Source organism: Schistocerca nitens, chromosome 5, assembly GCF_023898315.1.
Source record: "Schistocerca nitens isolate TAMUIC-IGC-003100 chromosome 5, iqSchNite1.1, whole genome shotgun sequence".
NCBI classification, from domain to species: Eukaryota; Metazoa; Arthropoda; class Insecta; order Orthoptera; family Acrididae; genus Schistocerca; species Schistocerca nitens.
In genome coordinates, this window is record NC_064618.1 from 369,499,242 (window position 1) to 369,518,233 (window position 18,992).

Sequence of the window (18,992 nt, forward strand, 5' to 3'; positions counted from 1 at the left end):
GCAGATTACAACTGTGTGCTGGATCAAAACTCTAACTCAGACATTTGTCTTTTGTGGCCAAATGCTCTACCAACTGAGCTACCCAAGCATGACTCATGGACAGTCCTCACAGCATTACAGGAGTTTTAGTCTTGGGGAAGCGTTTCTGTGAAGTTTGAAAATTAGGAGGTGAGGTAAAGTGGTGAGAACAGGTCGTGAGTCATGCTTCAGTAGGTCAGTCAGTACGGCATTGCCCACATAAGGCAAAGGTCCCAAATTTGAGTCTTGGGTATAGTGTACAATTTTATACCATATGGAAGTTGCAGACAAATAGAAAACTAAAAGTTAATTTGGATGTTGCCAGGTTGGAGCACTGCTTTATGCCTGACTACCTTGGCATCACCTTAGATAGGCCTTTACATTATCGCAAATACTGTCTCAACACCAAGCTAAAAGTGTCAGCCCAAAAGAACATCATTTGGAAACTCACTGGCAGTAACTGAGGACCCAACTCAAGTCACCAGAACCTGTGTCATAGCACATTATTTCTCTGCAAGGGAGTATGTGTACCCAGTATGGTACAGCAAGTGTATGCCGCACTGAATGAAACTGCACGGCTGACTACTGTATGTTTGAAACAGACACCTACAGACAAGGTTTATTGCTTGGCAGGTATTGCACCACCTGATATGTGATAAAAGTAGTTAGAGACATTAAAAGGAAAAAAGTTGAACTAAATCATTTACATGCTCTCCATAGCCAACTACAACCGAGATCTAAGTTGAAATCCAGAAGTAGTAGTCACCCTGAGTTCAACATCAGCACTATGTCTCCATATGCTCTCAGAGAATGACTGTGGGCAGCAGTGTGTGACCAACCTCAAATGTGGATTAAACCTGTTGAGTGCCTACTGCCTGGAGGTACTAAAGATTGGTCCACCTGGAGATCATTGAGCAGATTATAACAGGTGTTCGCAAATCAGGGGACAACCGGGTCAAATGAGGAGACCCCAAAGTACTGGGACAAATTGACTGTTGAGAAGAACAGACAATGGATCACCTGTGCCACTGTAGGTACTACCCTGAGTCACCAATGGTGAAGACCTGATGAGGCCTGAAAGCAGTGAAGCTGCTGTTGCCCAATTTTGGACAAAAATAACTTAAGTTTTCTCCTCTTTTTTTCAGTTATATGAGCTATGTAATTGTAAATTATGTAAATTGTCTTAGCAGTAGCCCATAATATTGCACACTTATGTTATGTAGAGTTTCATATGGTTTCTGACTTAAGTAAAAAAAAATTGGGACATAAATTTCATTGTGGCTGCAAACATAAGACGTCAAACAGAAGATAAACATCATCTAAACTGAAGTTAAACTAAGAATGATGTTGCTTAGTTATGTGTGTCTGAAACTGGTAATTCAGAGTTAACATTAACAAATAAAGTATTGTTGCATTATGACTGCAGTAAGTTCCTCACTTGACCAGTGTTAACCTTTGTGAAAGAAGCTAATCCTGGTTGTTTAAAGTATACACAAAACATTTAAAAATCATTAACTATTTTTAAAGACAGTTGAAGCATATTAGTAGCATAATCATATAATATACTACATATAGGTATTATTTCTTTTACACTCAGAGTCTCCAAAGATTCAGCAGATGGCCACTGTGGAATCTATATTACTAAGCGACTATCCCGGAACACAGTACAAGTTGCAGGTTGTCTATCCAACAGCTTCCAGGAGCAAAAAAATTCATTTTCGATATTTCACGTAGTTACTGACAGAATTGAAACACTTAGAAAACTGTCATAATCTGCTCGTGAAGAGGTATAATCTTATGTTGAAAGTTTAACACAATAAGACAAGTATTACTGTTAGTGTGTGTCTTCAGGCATCATAACGAAAGGCACACAAATATCTGGACTTTGTTCTTCAATTATTTGAGAATGAGAATACTTAGTGATTTCCAACAAACTTTACATGTAATTTCAAATGTTTACAGAACTTTTTCTCACTAACCCCCTCCCCTCTCCCATTTACACACAAAGTGAGGAAGGGAAAAATGTGAATCAGTTACTACATTTTCACTGTTCATGTAGTAAAAGTGCAGACATTATGTTTTAATTTTTTACTTTTTTACTACCAAGTCTATTCGCAACACAGGTTGCAGACTGTATCCACATATACAACTGAATGTACCAGCAAAATTAAGTCACTATATGACACACAGTTCAGAAATGTGATGTCATAAACATTGAGATGTGCAAAAATTTTGCTTCTCCTTAGAATGGAACACATTTTACCCAGATTATGTTCATCCAGTGTTTCATAATGAGTTTATTGACTTCTCACAAACTTAAACATAATTTGAAACCTCTTCTAAACTTTTTTCTCATTTACATGCTTAGTGTCAAATATTTAAAACACTAACTCAGTTGTATAGTAATCAGATGTCTGAAGCTGTTTTATACATTAGAGCCCAGTTTTTTAAATAATCGGGGGTTTATTGAGAGAAAATCAATTTGAGAATTTCCAAAATATGTTTGTTGAATGTTAATCGCTATTATATAAATAGAAACACTTCAAATTTTGCTGTAAATTAAAGTACTAGGATATGATTTGATCAATATCTTCCAAAAACGTTAAACAAAATGTAATAAATCGCAACAATAATCAATGCTTAATTTCTTTTAGTGTTGTACGAAATGGAGAGACTGTAAAGTAGAAATCAATAACGTTATTTAAGAAAATATATGAGAGTGCAACAGACAACATATGTATACTAACACTTTTATGTGTCACAACAGTAAGGCATAATTTGCAATGGAAATTTTAACCAATCTAATAACAAACAAATATTTCAACATTTGCTCCTTGCATTTTATTGAGATAAACAGAGTTTGTGCACAGAAAACAAGTAAACTGTGAATGTTTTAAGTGTTCTAATATGTAAAGTAGCTATACAATGAAGTTATTCATGTGTCAGGCACTTTCAGAGACAATAGTTTTTGCACAATAGTTAACATGAAGACTGCAATGTAGAAAAGTGCACAACGGTGGTAAAGTAGAGGAAAAAAATTGAACTGTGTTGGAAGAGATGCACAAGAGCTAAAGATTCCGGATGAATAAACTATATGAAGTTTTTTCATTGCAGATCATTGTTTTCATTCTGTTCACTGCACATATCTCTTGCTTTTACTCACTGTCCAAAATTAAAGAGCGGAAAATTCAAACGGCCAATGTTTTTTTCATATAACAGTTATGCACTCAATAAATAAGCACCATTTTGTGTGTTTCAAGTAATGTATACGATACTATGGAAAGTAATCAATTTTTGAAAATATAATGTAATTGGATAGATAAAAAATCTACTCACCAAGCAACTTTTGTATGTTTTCTCCTGTCGTCACTTGGTGAGAAGATTTGTTCTCTCTCCAATACTATGGAAAGGATAGACAGCTACTCACCCTGGGCGGCACAGCACCCAGAGACAGCTGCCATGTTTCTATGAGTTGCACTTGTGTGAATATGTGTACATTGTACTACAGAAGAACAACTTTGTCTGAAATCTTATGAGTATATATTTTTGCAGCCTTTTTCGTTGTGCCTGTCTGTGACTCAATGCCTCCACTACGTGGTGATTAGCAACCTATCCTTTCTACAGTTTTGTTGTTATTTCATCCTGGACTTTCCATTGTTTAAAATAATGTATAGTTTCTTTCTGCAACAGAGAACTGACTGTCACTGACATCAAAATGAGGTAATGAAAAATGAAGAAAGAACTATTTTATAACTATCCAAATTTTCGTTGATTTTTTTGGGTAAACGTATACTTATTTTGTGTTCTGCAGTTCAATACTTCATATGCTTTGTCATCTTTGCATAATCAGGAATAAGCAGTTCTTAGTGCATATATGAAGTTTTAATATAAACTACGTTAATTATTATTTACTGCTGTTATGAATTTTGTTTGCCACTAGTAAAAAATGTCCTGTCTAAGTTGAACTTTACTTCAGTTGGTAAAATATTCTCAATTAGGATTACAGTTTTGAAAATACATACCTTTTCCTTTATATTTTGATGAAGTGTGGTCAGGTATAGAGATGGCGCATTTTCTTCTTTTGCTCCAGTACACAACAAATTTGTAGTGAGGAATTTTTTTCTTTTCAAAACCAATTTTTAGAACAATGATGATGTTGGAACATGTACAATATCAACCCATACTTTTTGTGCTGTTTTGTTGTTTTGTGCGTGCACTTTTTTTCTATATGCATTATCTGAGACATAAATGAAATCACCCATATTTGCAACGATTTTAAAATTGGTGAGACATGGAATGTGGGCTGTCCATTGTGAGAAACTGCATGAGTATTATGCTATCAGTAGCTTCTTGTTTATCATGTTTTATTTTAGGCTATCATTATTTTTAAATCAGATTGCAGGACTGATTGCAACAGGAGTCCACTTTTAATAAGTCAGTGGCAAACAAACACTAAATTTCCTAATAATGTCAAAAGTTTGCTGCTCTTACATACTTTCTTGTGTCATTTCTCAAATAGTCTTAAGCTCACACAACTGTTAAAAAGTATTTCAGCTGTGCATGTGGGCAAAACTGGAAATCTAAGCTTTAGCAAAATGAAATGAAATGAATTTGCTGAGTGGATATATTGTTGTACACGAAAAAGTAACAGTGTTTATTAGGTGGATGACTATCATGATGAAGTTAATTTACAAAGTGCACTGATCAAGGCATTCTATTTAAAGAGTAGTTACTATTCATATGACCTCTATACACCTCTCTCTGTTTTACTTCTTGTCATTAGCTCTTAAAGAAACTACTAGTTTTAAATTCTAGAAACTGTGCCACATATTGTGAAATGTTGGTTGCTTTACTCCAAACCACTGGTTCACATAAAATATTCACCAGCAGGAATTAAACAGAACAATTCTAATGAACTGTGAATGGAAAAAATTATGGAGAAATGAGTATGTAAGGAATTTCCCCATTTGATAAACAAAAATTTTCTTTCTGTAAAGAGATTGATACTGTTTTGTTCTACAGGTACAGTAATGTGAAAATTAAAACAAGAAAATACATCAAATTAACAAGGGTTTCTTAAACAAAAACATAAATTTGGCACTGTTCAAAGTATATCTAGATGGTGACAGTTTGTTCTAGATAGAAGCCCGAATACATTAGTGTGGAACACAATGACAGCACAGGAATGGAGAGGTAGGGGGGGGGGGGAGGGAGATGGAGAAGGGAGGGAGGGGGGAGAGGGAGGGGCAGAGAGAGAGAGAGAGAGAGAGAGAGAGAGAGAGAGAGAGAGAGAGAGAGAGAGAGAAAAGAGGTAGGGGGGGAGGGAGATGGAGAAGGGAGGGAGGGGGGAGAGGGAGGGGCAGAGAGAGAGAGAGAGAGAAATTACATGTGGAAATGGCCCACATTTAACTGAAAACACAGAAAGCAAAGCATTAACTTACCATTTAACATGACTATACAAACGATATGAAAGTATCAAGGACAGTGAACCTACAGCCTTATAAATAAGATTATTTGACCCCAAGCCAGAGGCAAGGCTGGTAGAAAAGGAAGGTGTACTGAACTAGAATTTATGGCATATTGATAGAAGAGATGTTTCAAAGATTAGGGAGAAACTGAATGCACAATGTACATGAAGGACATGAAAGGACCTACCCAGATGTAAATTTCATAATTTTAGTAAAGAGCTGGAAAAAATGGTCATAAATGTAAACAGCGGGACTTGAACTTGCATAAAGAAATGACCTAGATGCTGTTGGAAATGAATATTAATAATAAAATCAAGGCAACAAATTAATAAAAGGATGACACAAAGGGAAAGGAAAAACAGAAAAACACAAGAGAGGACACTGAAAGAGGAAAGGGATCACAGGAAATGTATGTGACAGGCTTCCCCTTTCCTTGTAATGTAGATCATTCTAAATGTGTACCAGTTTGAATGAGTTCTATTTTATGATCATATTCACTTTCCTTTTATGTAAGCTTTTTTAAGACAATTTTACATAGTTATCCAACACCAATGCTTCATTCAGATACCACTTCTCTTTAAGCACAACCACAGACTTGGAAAAGATGAAGTACCTAACATTTTGTATCATGGCTATGGTCCATTTTATGCCTTGTCCATCAAGAAGGTTTATGCTGCCCAAATGATCCCTCAAATTTCACAATGGGCTTTCACCATTCAGCCAACCTCAATGATACATTTGTCAAATGCATGAGTTTTCATATTCCCTCTATTCCTAACCAGTCATACTCTTGCAGACCCTCATAGCACATTATTCTGCTACTGATTCTTAAGCACGAGATAAAATCCTGTGAACTTGCTCCCTCATTCATGTCATTTGAGCTCCACTCCTCAACACCTTCAAAATTCCTTGATTTGTGTCTGTATTTTTCCGAACTTATCTTGATTACTGTTAAGATTAATTGTACATTTATGTGAACATACAGTTACCTTAAGCCTTATTTTTAAGTAGCATTACATGAACTCCTCTCTCTAACCAGACTAATGAATAATTTTGTCATTAACATTCAATTTATGAAAATTTTCTGTACCTCTTCTATGTTTTATGTTGCCGCTGTGTTTTGAAGACATAAGTTTCAGTTAGGGAATATCTAGATTTTATGCTCCACACGATGTAGTTAGGCTATAATAATTGACCTACACATGCATTAAATACAACTAAAAAAAAAAAAAAAAAAAAAAAAGAAAAATAGAACGTTAAACAAGTTAATGAGCTTTGTCACGAGGATACAAAATCAAAATCAGTGTGTGTTATACGCATTTTTGCAGCTCTGCTGATCGTACAACATTTATAATCCCTACAGTAAGATTAAACTAGTCTTGCCTCAACACTGTTCATAAGGGGAGGAATATTGACCATTCTGTTCTAAATTTGGGTTCTGTACATCATCTTTGTTGAACAGATGCTTCCTCCAGTTCTCAGCTTTCTTCATCAGCTATGAAACTATTTGGTTGACTTGGAAAAATGGGCAGAGACCCAAAGAACCACTATAATTTTCTTTTCTTTTGCCCTTGGACTACCGTATATTTGAGGAAGTGAAACCAACTATCAAACAATGACACAAAAGCAGCTGTCAGAAGTGTGTACTGTAAGATGTTTCAGTAACTGTTAATGATACTTTCACTGAAAAGTGGTACTAATGTGTAATAATGTTGCACACATCTAGGCACAAAGAAAATTCAGGTTTGCTTGCAACTTAATTTCCCCCAACGTGTGATAATGTGCATTTATAACAAGCGCAAAAATGAGAATAATGTTCATGATTTCAAACTGCTAGTCTAAGAACTGAGAATGAGTAGAGAAATATAAAAAAAGGTAACAATAGTGGTTAATGTAATGCAGGCTGAGATAGAGATAGCATTAAGCAAAGGCAAAGAACTGACTATAAGCATAAATAAGCATCACTGTCCAGTAGCAAGAAGTCTCATGCTTAATCAAATTGTCAGCTTAAAACACACTTTTAACACAGATATTACACACTGGCATGCAGATTGTACATTGCAGAGACTGGTGCTTCCATTAAGCTTAATCTACAGCACAGTGCAAAAATTCAAGAACAGATTGTTTTAAAATACCACTTTTCACTGAAGTACCATAAACTAAAATTTCTGAACTGTTCTCTGGTTTGGGATCATTAAATACATTTCTGCTCAATGTTGTACACAAGCAGTAGTTAGTGGGTTTTGCAAAAAGTCATATATTAATATCAGCTAATTTCTTACTGAACTATAAGAACTCTATTTGTGGTATTGTTTAAGTACCTGCCTGATGAATGAATTGCGTGTTAGTGCAATAGTGTGTTAGTCTTTCTGTGGCCGTATTTTAATGCCAATATCTGAACTCAAAAACTTGGGACTTTTTGGATATAATACCTGTCACATATTTAATGTATATTTTAGTTTACTGAGTGTGTAATAAGCCATATGTTTTCTATGGTAATATGTACTGAGTGATCATAATGACAAGTTTAAGGGATTATTCATCACCTTGTGGGACTGACATCAGAGCACTATGAACAACACAACGACCTATATTTACTACAACAGTTTGCCCACTGTTTTTTGAACCACAATACAATCAGAATCTATGAACGTTGTCTTTTCCTCCCTCGTTGAAGTATTGTGTTTGTGTAACTATTATACAGATTCTCCCACACACTAAATACGAAAGTCACACAAAAAAGAATTAGTGTAAAAATGTCAGTGCAAGATTAATAGCCGAAACTTTGCTAAAACAAATTAATTCTGTGCATACCAATTAACTTCAAACTGTACTTATCAAGTATTATGACTGGAAGTATTCATACAACCATGTGGAACAACACTACACAGGAGAGCAGAAACAGAGCAGTTCAGATTCTATTGTGCATTGTTACACAAAAACATTTGAATATCTCAAATGGCTATGATAAAAGTTTAATTCTTCCAATGCATAAGGAGCAAATGTTGAAAAACAACACATCACATCAAGGATAACACACGAAAATACTACACAATACATTTAACAAAAATAGTGCATTATTAACACCCACCATGTACAATACAACAGACCTGTCAAATTTTGAAATTAAAAAAAATGTTTTAATAAGAAAAGAACACTTGAGTTCCAAAGAACTTATCATCACAGACAGATTTAAAACTACATTTCAAAAATCTGGCAGGTCTGTTTCACTGAATTTAAATCACTTTTGAAAGCTTACTTAAAATGTCAAGTTCAATTTATATGGGAGTAAGTTTAAGATTGGCTTTATTTAAAAAAGGTATTAGATTGTGGCAGGAAAATTCAAGCAAAGAGAGGAGAATGCAAAGATAAACAGCAGGCAAACAACAGAACTACGAAGAGTAAATAAGCAACACCAGAGTTAAACACAAAATGAGATAAAAAGCTGAACAGTTACAGCAATGCAACAGTCAGTATCTAAGTTCTTGCATTACACTAAGTTGGGGACAATTAAGCAGCAAACAGATATGCAGTGAAGTAAATGCCTAGTGTATACAACCATTCTGTTTCCCTGTGTAAATGTGCCTGTGCATGTCTTCCGTGATCAAACCAGCTAGTTTGAAGTCAATGAAAACTTTAAGGAAGTGTAGGTTTTCCAGTTCAGTGTTTCACACGCAGGAAGTAATAAACATGGATTTATATTGTATTTACTGGATATTAAATGAAAGGAAACTCATTTCAAAAAACTTCAAACTATGGTAATGGAAATTTTTATTTAGCCTCATTTTTTACAAATTGTACTTACAAGTAAACAGAATCTTTCCCATCAAAATTTTTCTTATTTGATCATAAGCACACTGTCACAGAAAAATCAGTTGAGAGTATGCTTGTGTTACAAGTATTCTATGCCTGCTCAAAAACCAGCACTAAATGAATGATAATTATACCAAAATGATGACAATCCTTTGAGACCAAAGTATAAGAATTAAAAAACTCTATAAGTCAGAAAGATCTACAAATAATACAAAACATTAGTTTTTTTAAGTTGCAGGAGTGAGCAATGCAAGCTTAACTTAATCTTTAATGCCTACATAAAATGTAACTACTGCTGCATGCTTCCATGTGTTTCACCTCAAATACAACTACCAAGAATAAAACAGTGCCAAAAAAGAGCCTGAGGGAAGTCTTGACTAGGGATGCCACTTCACAATAATATTCAGATTAACTTGAAAATATATAGAGATACTTCTTGTACAGTGATATTACTGTTGTCATGAAAACACTTGTTATTTCATGTGTAACTGTTCTAATGAAAGGAAGGTCTGATTTCCATTCTTCCCTCTTGAACAGTACACAGGTTGCCAGTATCAAAACTGTTTGTACATTCCATGCACAGCACACTAGGAAAAATTAAATAGCACGAACATGGCATGCACAAGTAGTTTTGGAGCATGAGACAATAAAGAGACTATTTAACACTGCAGAAGGAGTAAACAGAACATAGGTTTAATAGAAAACAAACATTAGTTCAGAGTTTTAGTTAAAAAGTTGATTAGTTAATAAACCTTACAACATTTTATTGTTAATAAATGCTGAATTTGATGTGTGATTGTTTTATATCATAGGATTTAATGAACACATAATTCAAAAATCCAAATAATAATTTTAGAGGCTAGATTGCTGTTATGTAAATCTTGTACTATAAATGTCACATGAGCATGACTGAAACATGAATTCAGTTTTTTTAATATCCATTTAAGCCATGAAGCTGATACCAAATTAGATAATAGTTTCATATATTTAAGATGCTATGAAGTATATGGCTGATCAGTCATGCCTCTGCATTTTCTTGTTTTGTAGATCTTGTTCTATAACCATAATCACTTACAATAAAAAATTATTATGCCATACAGAGATATATTCCAATTTAGTTTCAGAATGGGATCACATCAAAAGAACATTAATAATCAATGTTGGCCACACTACTTTTAACAGAGATCCTGTAATTTTGGGTGACTAATGAGACCAAAACCAATACTGAAAATTCTGATCACAGACTTATTAAATGTTGTTCATCTTCCAGGCAGTTGCTACTGGTACAACAGTGCTTAATATAATATAATGCTTAAAACTTGTTTTATGTTCATTTTCTATTACTTTAAGAAATGATAAAATTCACTTAAGTCTCTGTGTATTCAAAGGTAAGAAGACCATTCAAAAATTTAAGACACAATCTTTATAAATGACTTTATCAAATTAATTTATTTGGCATCCCTAATCTTAAATGATAACTGGAGGCTCACAACAATGACAGCACTGTCAGCAGAGCTGCTTCCTGCACCATGTCACATGATCCAGTGAAAAGAAAGCTTACAGAATAGTTTTACAACATACAGACATTATATTGGTCCATTCTTAATAAATACTGATAAGACATAAAATTAAATTAATTTTTTTTACACACAACACTGTGAGTGAAAAACTGAGTCAATAAAATAACATTTACTCCATGTAATAAATAAAATATTTCTCATATTAACTAGTTTATTATTATTTTCAATACAGGAAAGGGAGAAAACATTATCATTTGAGATCCCTTTGATTGCCTCGAGCATAAAAAGTGCACCCAAGAGTGAAGATACCAGGAGTAGCATTGTGAAGTGAGTTAATTAGCCAGAAATGTCTTGTTTCTGGTTTTCCTGACAGCAAGATAATCAGTGCCACAATACATGCAGTTAAAATCTTTGAATAAACATTTCACTAAGATTTCAGAAGCTATCAATCAAGTTTTACTGTAAGCAAAAGCCAGGATCAGCTGAATGAAGCTTAACAGTTGCATGTGGATGTGCAGTTTTGTATTAAAATTTTGAATTTCACTGGTACACGTTGAAACTGGTTTTATATAAAAAGTTTTCAGATCCACTATTTCACCATCCACCATTCACACAGCTGTAGCTGGTTTTTGCTAACTACAGCATTATGCACATAAATAACTTTGAAACAAATTCATGCAGTTACAAATTATTGAGAAATTGTCATCCAAAATTCATATCTACAGAAGCAAGCGAAGTTATGTTTTTCCAACTAAAATTTGCTTTGCCAGTATTAATAAATCTTTACTACAGCACCAACAGCTCACAATGTATAGTGAAATAAACAGAAGCAAAGAAAAAAAATGTGTAAAGACTGTTCAAATTTTAAAATGGCAAGAAAAGACAGCTTACGAAGCAAATTGGAACAATTATATTAAACTGAAGCAGAAGCTCACAGCTGTCAGAAGCTCTCAGATTTGACAAGGGCCCCCGTCCCTCCTTCTGGTGACACATCCCCTCCCACAGGAGCAAGAAAATCGCGCTTTCTATATCTGTCAGAATAATATTCCACATGGTGGGTGGTGGTGCTGGTGGTAGCAGCAGCAGCCGATGCTGCATTAGCCCCACTTCTGCTCCGATCACGTTCCTCGCTTACCTGGCTGTGCGAAGCACTGTCAGGGATCGGCAGCGGTTTTGCAACACCGATGCGCACCACGCCTTTTGGTGCTCCCTTCAGTGCCTGCACTGCACGATCCAACGATGCGTTCTCCAGACCAGTATCATTCACAAAAAGCAGACGGTCACCTGGGATCAGCCTCCCATCCAGTTGTGCAACGCCACCAGGCACCAGGCTCCGAATCACAATCACTGTCTCGTTGGGGTTCATTGGATCCTGCAACCATGCCAGACTAGTCAACGCCGTCGTGCTTTGCATGTCTGGGAACTCTACTAGCTCCCAATAGCAATGTAATGACTTATATGCAAACAGTAACTGTCAAAGTGAAAGGGGAGCACACTTACCAAGGGCATCCATATTTCTCTCAATTACTGAAATAGGGAAAACTATTCATCTTTTTTTTTACTTTTTTCCTAAATTCTGGATCCAATTATAAATGCTCCCTTAAACCTCCCAAGACATTATAAAACTACTGTATAGGCTAGTGCCTAATACAAGACTATACAGTCACAATGCCAGTCTGTTAGAAGATGTAATGTACAAGAATCAATTCAGTGAAACATAGTTTTAATGTAGTGCATGATACTTAAGACAATGCTGATGGAATAGGAAACATGTAACATAATAAGAACACCACTTGCATCAACATTCGAACAGGGATGCAATTAGGCCACAAGCTCAATACACGATAGTTACATTGATAACAGGAAAGCATGTCCAAAACACAAGAATTCAGAAGGATCAGTTTTCTCAGTAAAAACTGGTAAATGTGGCTAGAGATAGGAGGTGTGCTGAAGGAAGGAAAACTCTTCAGTGTAAAGACAAAAGAGAGTGTAGAAATCTATAAAGTATCGGCTAAGTAACAGGGTAAGGTAAAATAATGCTTTTTGCATATAATTATTTGAGTGTCCTGGTGCGTCTTTCAGTAAATAATAAGGACTTTAAATCCATTTATTTAAGTCATGTATCCCTGAAAGATTACACTAGCTTAATTTACTCTATAATTTTCTACACTCTGAGTATACAAGAGAAATATTGCTTTGTGCTTTATTTTGAAAGCTCTGTATATTCTTCAAAGAGTATGCTATACAAATTTCATAGCAGGAATGAGACAGAACATGCAAAATGGTAAATTAATACTGGACAGTCAGTAATGAGTACATTAATTAAAGCTTTCCATAGTGCAAAAACATGAGTGACAAGTATTTGTTTGTAAATCAGGAATGATAGTTTACTGAAAATGAAACTTCAATGATGAAAATGCACATTTTCAATAAATGAATGTGATAAATGTTTATGTCACAAAGTCACTGTCTCTCTTGCACAAATTTGACAAACAAACAAGAGTATTGATAATATTCACACAAATACATAAAACATTGATTATAACTGATATTTATACACCTTTATTGGAAAACGCAGCAAGACGATTGTTTTACTTTCAGTCCAAAAATTAGTTTCAATTTCAAACTCATTACATCTACTAAAGAAACTTGTATTACAGTACCTGTGCAAATAGTATCTACTTTAAAATAGGATAACAAGTAAAACTGAAAATAAGGGCTGTGAATGGTCTGGTCTTCACTAAACAGTATCTCAGTTTTCTACAGTGTTGTTATACACACAATTCATACAAAATGGGTCACATTTTGTGGCAGACCACTTATTCTGGTGTCTTGCGATTAGGAAGGTTCACATATTTTGATTCAACTGTCTTTCTTTCAAACCACCAAAGCCATTCAATGCAATTCTATCATCTGTAGTATCTATGTTAACTTCTGATACATTTTATCCAGCCTGAGTTTTAACTTATAGCTGTACTGAGTTAGAATATTCTGGTAAAAGCCAAAGCCTAAATTAACATATCAGTTTCCTCATACAAAATGCAATATGCTTACTTCAAGAGAAAAAAATTTTTCTCTTAACAGCCAAGATGATGAACTAACTTTTTTGTTCTTGCATCTTTAGTTTCTTGCTGCCGATCTGTATCAGATGCTACTAAGAAACTAAATCTCTTTAATCTGATATCAAGACTCTGAAGCTCACATCACCGCTGTTACAGAAATGAGCACATACAACAAGAACACACAATGTCTATTAGTCCCACTGACAATAAAAAGCAAACATAATGTGGAAATATCTGCATTCAACATGACATCCCTATGCTTACTTGTGTTTGGAACATAGCAAAACCTACATTTTACATAGTTACTCATTACGTTCAGTAGTAATCTACATTTAACTAATGTTACATTTCATTTCCATACTTATTTTTCTTATTTGAAATTTTCCTGCACTGAATTATTTTCATTCCCTATTTAATCCAAATCTTCGTTCAAGGCAAGTGAAGGTGTTATCGCAATTTGTTATATATTCCTTTCAGTTCTAGTTCTGCTGCCTAATTATAAGAAAAAAATCTGTAATGTATTCCAAAACAGCTTTACACAAAAACAAGTTTTCAGGTGGTAGTTCCTTAAATGTAATTAAACATCTGAATTAGCTGTACAACCTTCAAGAAAGAGAAATGTCTGCTGGATGACATGACAAAGCTGTGACAAGTTGAGACATATAAGATCAAACCACATGCAACAAGACTGTATAACAAATAGCTTGAAAGAGAGGTTAATAAAGGCAAACGATGATGCCCATAACATTCCCCTTATTGATTGCCATGTTCATTAAGAAATTTATTCATTAAAGCAATTCTTTTTTTACATTCTCACTAACAGGAGACCACTATGTCCAAGAACTGAGGGTAGTATTTCACAGCCTACAAAATCTCCACACAATTTTGGCACAATTAATGTTCTCACTTCACATATCAGTTGCTACTCTCAACAAAAGACACACTTTATCTGACTCTGATCAGCCATTCGTTTCAATTTACTAGGCTATAACGGAAGACACTTATAGGGCTTACAAGAATGCAGGATCCTTTAGTGAACTTCGCTGATATCATCATTGGTCTGAGTGTCTGTTGAGTAATGTCAAAATCTTAGAAGACACTTTTTGATAAAGTTCCTACTTGTCATTTTTAGATGATATGAAGATCTTTACTGGAAGAGGATGAGTAGGAAACTTGTTGAAATATTTTTTCAAGAAAACACTGTTAGTCAGCTGATAAACTGAGGGCATTTGACAAGTTGTGGGGTTGGTTTGTTTTCTGATCTACAACAATTATTAAGCACACTAATGCCACACCTGATTAAAATATGAAACGGTGTGGAAAAATGACTACGCACAAAACATGCTACCTATCTCAGGAAATTGTCTAATATAAAGCTGTAGGTATAGGTTGGGTACTTGTGTCAGTCAGTTATTTGTGTACCCCTTTCCATGTACGAACACACACACACACACACACACACACACACACACACACACACACACACATTTTACAACAAAGAATTGAGAGATCTATCCAAATTGAGTACATGTTAATCTCTCCTACTGGCTCTTGATCACATTGTTTTGTATTTCTTCTAGTCCAAACACTCTTTTCCTCTCCTTTGTTCACTCCCTCTTCCTAATCACATTTTGAGAGTAGCTGCTGTTTATTACTTCCTCTATTCTGCCTTCTTTTTGGCTCTCTTTCTGGTTTTTATGGTCTCTTTTGATCCTTCTTCTTCTGTGTTTCTCTTTCTGTTGATTTGCTCACATCTCTTTGCTACCTAACATCTCACTGTGAATAAATATTTGCTGACATTTAATTGGATGATCTTTTTCTTTACTACAGTATATTAGCACCACCATTCACAAATTAACTATATTTCTTGATGAGTATCTCATCACTTCTGCATTAGGACTCTAACTTTCATTACATTGTCTGAGTTAATATTCCAGAGTCTGAAGTAACACGTACATCTGTCATATCTAAAAATATTACTCTTTCTTCCCTTTTTCTAAAAATAGTTTTCATGTAGCTGATCTATGTTTGTGGAAGCTTAAAGTGGAATAGTTATGAACAAGTGATTTCCTAATACCAAATGATTACAATTTCTTTGTAGCTATTTTTATTTCTGTTAAACCCTTGCACTGTTAAACACTAGCATGAAACTTTTTTGTCATTTATTCATTTTACTGAAGTTCATCACAGACAGTTCCTGAATTTTTTGCTACATAAAAAGAGCCAAGTTGATCTGATGGAAGCAAGGTATAGTGCTACAATTAATTAAATTTCCTTCATAACTGTATCTTTATTAGAAAAAAATAAGTGTATGCAAATTGCCTAATATACACTTATAAATCTTACCACAACATTGTCATGTCAGTTAAAACATAAAACACTTCTCTCAGATTACAATATTACTATTCACATACTGTTATTTATTTTTTATACATATTAGCAAAAATGAGATTGATAAATAGTATTTTGTCCATGAGAAATGAAACAAATGATTTTGATTTTGAGTCTGCTACTTACACTACAAGGAAATTACTTTTGAGACTCACTCCAATGGCTGCCTACATATTCTTCACTTTTCTGGCCTCTCACGCTGTTAGAAATGGTTTTTTCTTTCCTTACAGCACTGAGATAAAATCTATAATATTGATTGTTCATCTTCCTTTTACAAAAAACATCAGTTACAGACACACCATGAAGACTACTAATTCAACAACATTATTAAATATGTAACTTACAGCTTTTTCCAAACTAAATGAGAAAAATAAATATGAGATCATAATTTTCAATCCTCGTAGATCATAACCTTATAATATAGCATAAAAGAAGGTGTATTTTTCATATTGTTTACTTTTAATACTTCATATTGATATTCATAATGATGATGATGATGATAATGAAAATGATGATTATAACTGTCAGTGATTACAAACAGTAATTCAAGGGCTGCTAATCAACTACCAAACAAAAAGAAGAATTTGGTATAGTGCAATGTTTTAAAGTATTTATATTTCCCAAGAACAATGTACTACATGCAAATAGTTTACTGAGAAGTTTTCCTAGAAGTGTGGGTCACTTAAGCTTTCAAAGTGTGTAGATGGCACTACATGATGAATACTATATACAGAGACCACATGTAAGACCTAACAATAAAGGCCATAAATCTAAACATCTAGCATTATTAACTCATATCTATCTGTGCAAGGTAAAATGTTACAAAACAAAGAATTACACACCAAGGGACAAAATGGGAAGCTCAATTATCGTCCACCATATAACACAACAGACATATACCAAATCACAAAGTATAAGCTTATTTGAGGAAAAATACAGTTTTACAAGTTTGAATTTGACTGCTTGACAGTTAACACCTACCTGTGAACTCACAATATCAAGAAATACTTTACATAAAAGAAATATGTATTTTGATTCTCTACAAGAATCTTCGTATTCAGTCTAAGTACCCCTTTCCGTAACTGACTGCATTACATCATAAAATGAGTCTAATAAGTAGAGTCAAAAACTAAATATCACATCTGCATGCCAAAAACATCACTATAAAACCACAACATAAATAATAGTCACACATTTAGGTCAAAGTTATACAGCAATGTCAGTTAAAACAACAAATAATAGGCATGCATCCCCTCTACCTCCCTCCTCTCTCTCTCTCTCTCTCTCTCTCTCTCACACACACACACACACACACACACACTATATATATATATATATATATATATATATATATATATATATATATCAGCTGCTGATTACTTCTTTTGTAATGTTGAAAGTGGCTAAATGCTATGTGGATTTTCTAACACATTTTAAATTTCCCCCGTGCTAATGGCAGTATAATAGACTGGAAACAATACAAACCAAATTCATATAGAGTTATATTAAAAAATGAAATTTGTACATTCTTCATAGCAAAACTGCATGTTACAAGTACAGAGCTTTATTCATGAAGTAGAAATGATTCCTTTCTGGTACTCAAAAACTCTAATTGCATGGGAAATTAATATTATATATAAATGTGATAGGAAAATGGCTGCTTTGTCAAGGGTGAAGACTGTATTGCTTCATCCCCACCGCTCACCTGGTAGTCAAGGATGGAGAATCCCAGACCACGATCGCCTTTCACTAGTTCTATAATCTGTGGCTCTGAACTCCACATTGCAAGGCCTGTTAATGGCTCCAGGGACCGTGATTTCATTTTGGAGAAACTTGCATCAGTAGCAGTTGCTGTAGTTGTTGTTGATGCTAGAGAACCATCTGATTTAGCCTTCACAAGCCTATCAGTAGCTGGAATAAGGTTCTGGAGGCTGCCTCCCAGAATGTTCTGTGAAATACAACAGAGAACAATTATGATGCATTTTCTATAGTTGCAAATAATCTGTACTTCTAGCCTGAGTAGATCAAATATAACCACATGGAATGCAATATGTATTAAAAAATTCTACTTGCAAAGTGGCAGGCAGGCACAAACAATTATAAATATGCTTTCCTTTGTCTAGCAAAAGAAGAGTTAGCCAGTTAGTTACTTTCATGTCTCGGGGATCATTGGATGATAAATTGTAATGATACGGAACGAGTCATTTTACATTCACATTGTCAATTAATTTGGAAATATGGCTACAAGTCTTTTTTTTAGTTTAGTTTAATCAACAGATGTGAGTTAGTAATTCAAATCCACTCTCTTTTACACGTTACAATAATGGAAATTCTCCTACAGAACAGAAGGAGCTGCCAAACCTTCTTCAGCTTGTTTTCAAATTTTACGATGCTGTCTGTCAGATATTTTATATCACTGGGTAAGTGATCAAAAATTTTAGTTGGGGCATTGTGCTAAAGACAACCTTAATGTGGAGTAATGAATATCATTTCTTCTTCTGATAATGTGACTATGTACATCACTGTTCTTTTTGAACTGCAGTGGATTATTTACAAGAAATTTCACAAGGAAATAAATATAATGTGCAGGAATAGTCAAAATGCCTGACTCCTTAAACAGACGTTTACCAGATGATTGTGGATTAGCACCACATATTATTCTTGCAGCAGGTTTTTGGACAATGAAGTGTTTCTTTCTTAAAAATGAGTTACCCCACAAC

General features: G+C 34.4%; 1 protein-coding gene across 3 annotated transcripts in view; it reads right to left on the reverse strand.

Moving 5' to 3' along the window:
- Positions 1–9,240: 9,240 nt before the first annotated feature.
- Positions 9,241–18,992, reverse strand: part of LOC126260850 (patj homolog) — a 470,272-nt gene continuing 460,520 nt past the window's right edge. For all 3 annotated transcript variants that reach the window (XM_049958261.1, XM_049958262.1, XM_049958260.1), the window contains 2 exons: positions 17,978–18,220; positions 9,241–12,191 (listed from right to left, as the gene is read on the reverse strand). In XM_049958261.1, the coding sequence (XP_049814218.1) occupies positions 11,760–12,191; positions 17,978–18,220 (675 nt within the window). In that variant the 3' untranslated portion in view covers positions 9,241–11,759. The remainder of the gene's footprint in view (positions 12,192–17,977; positions 18,221–18,992) is intronic.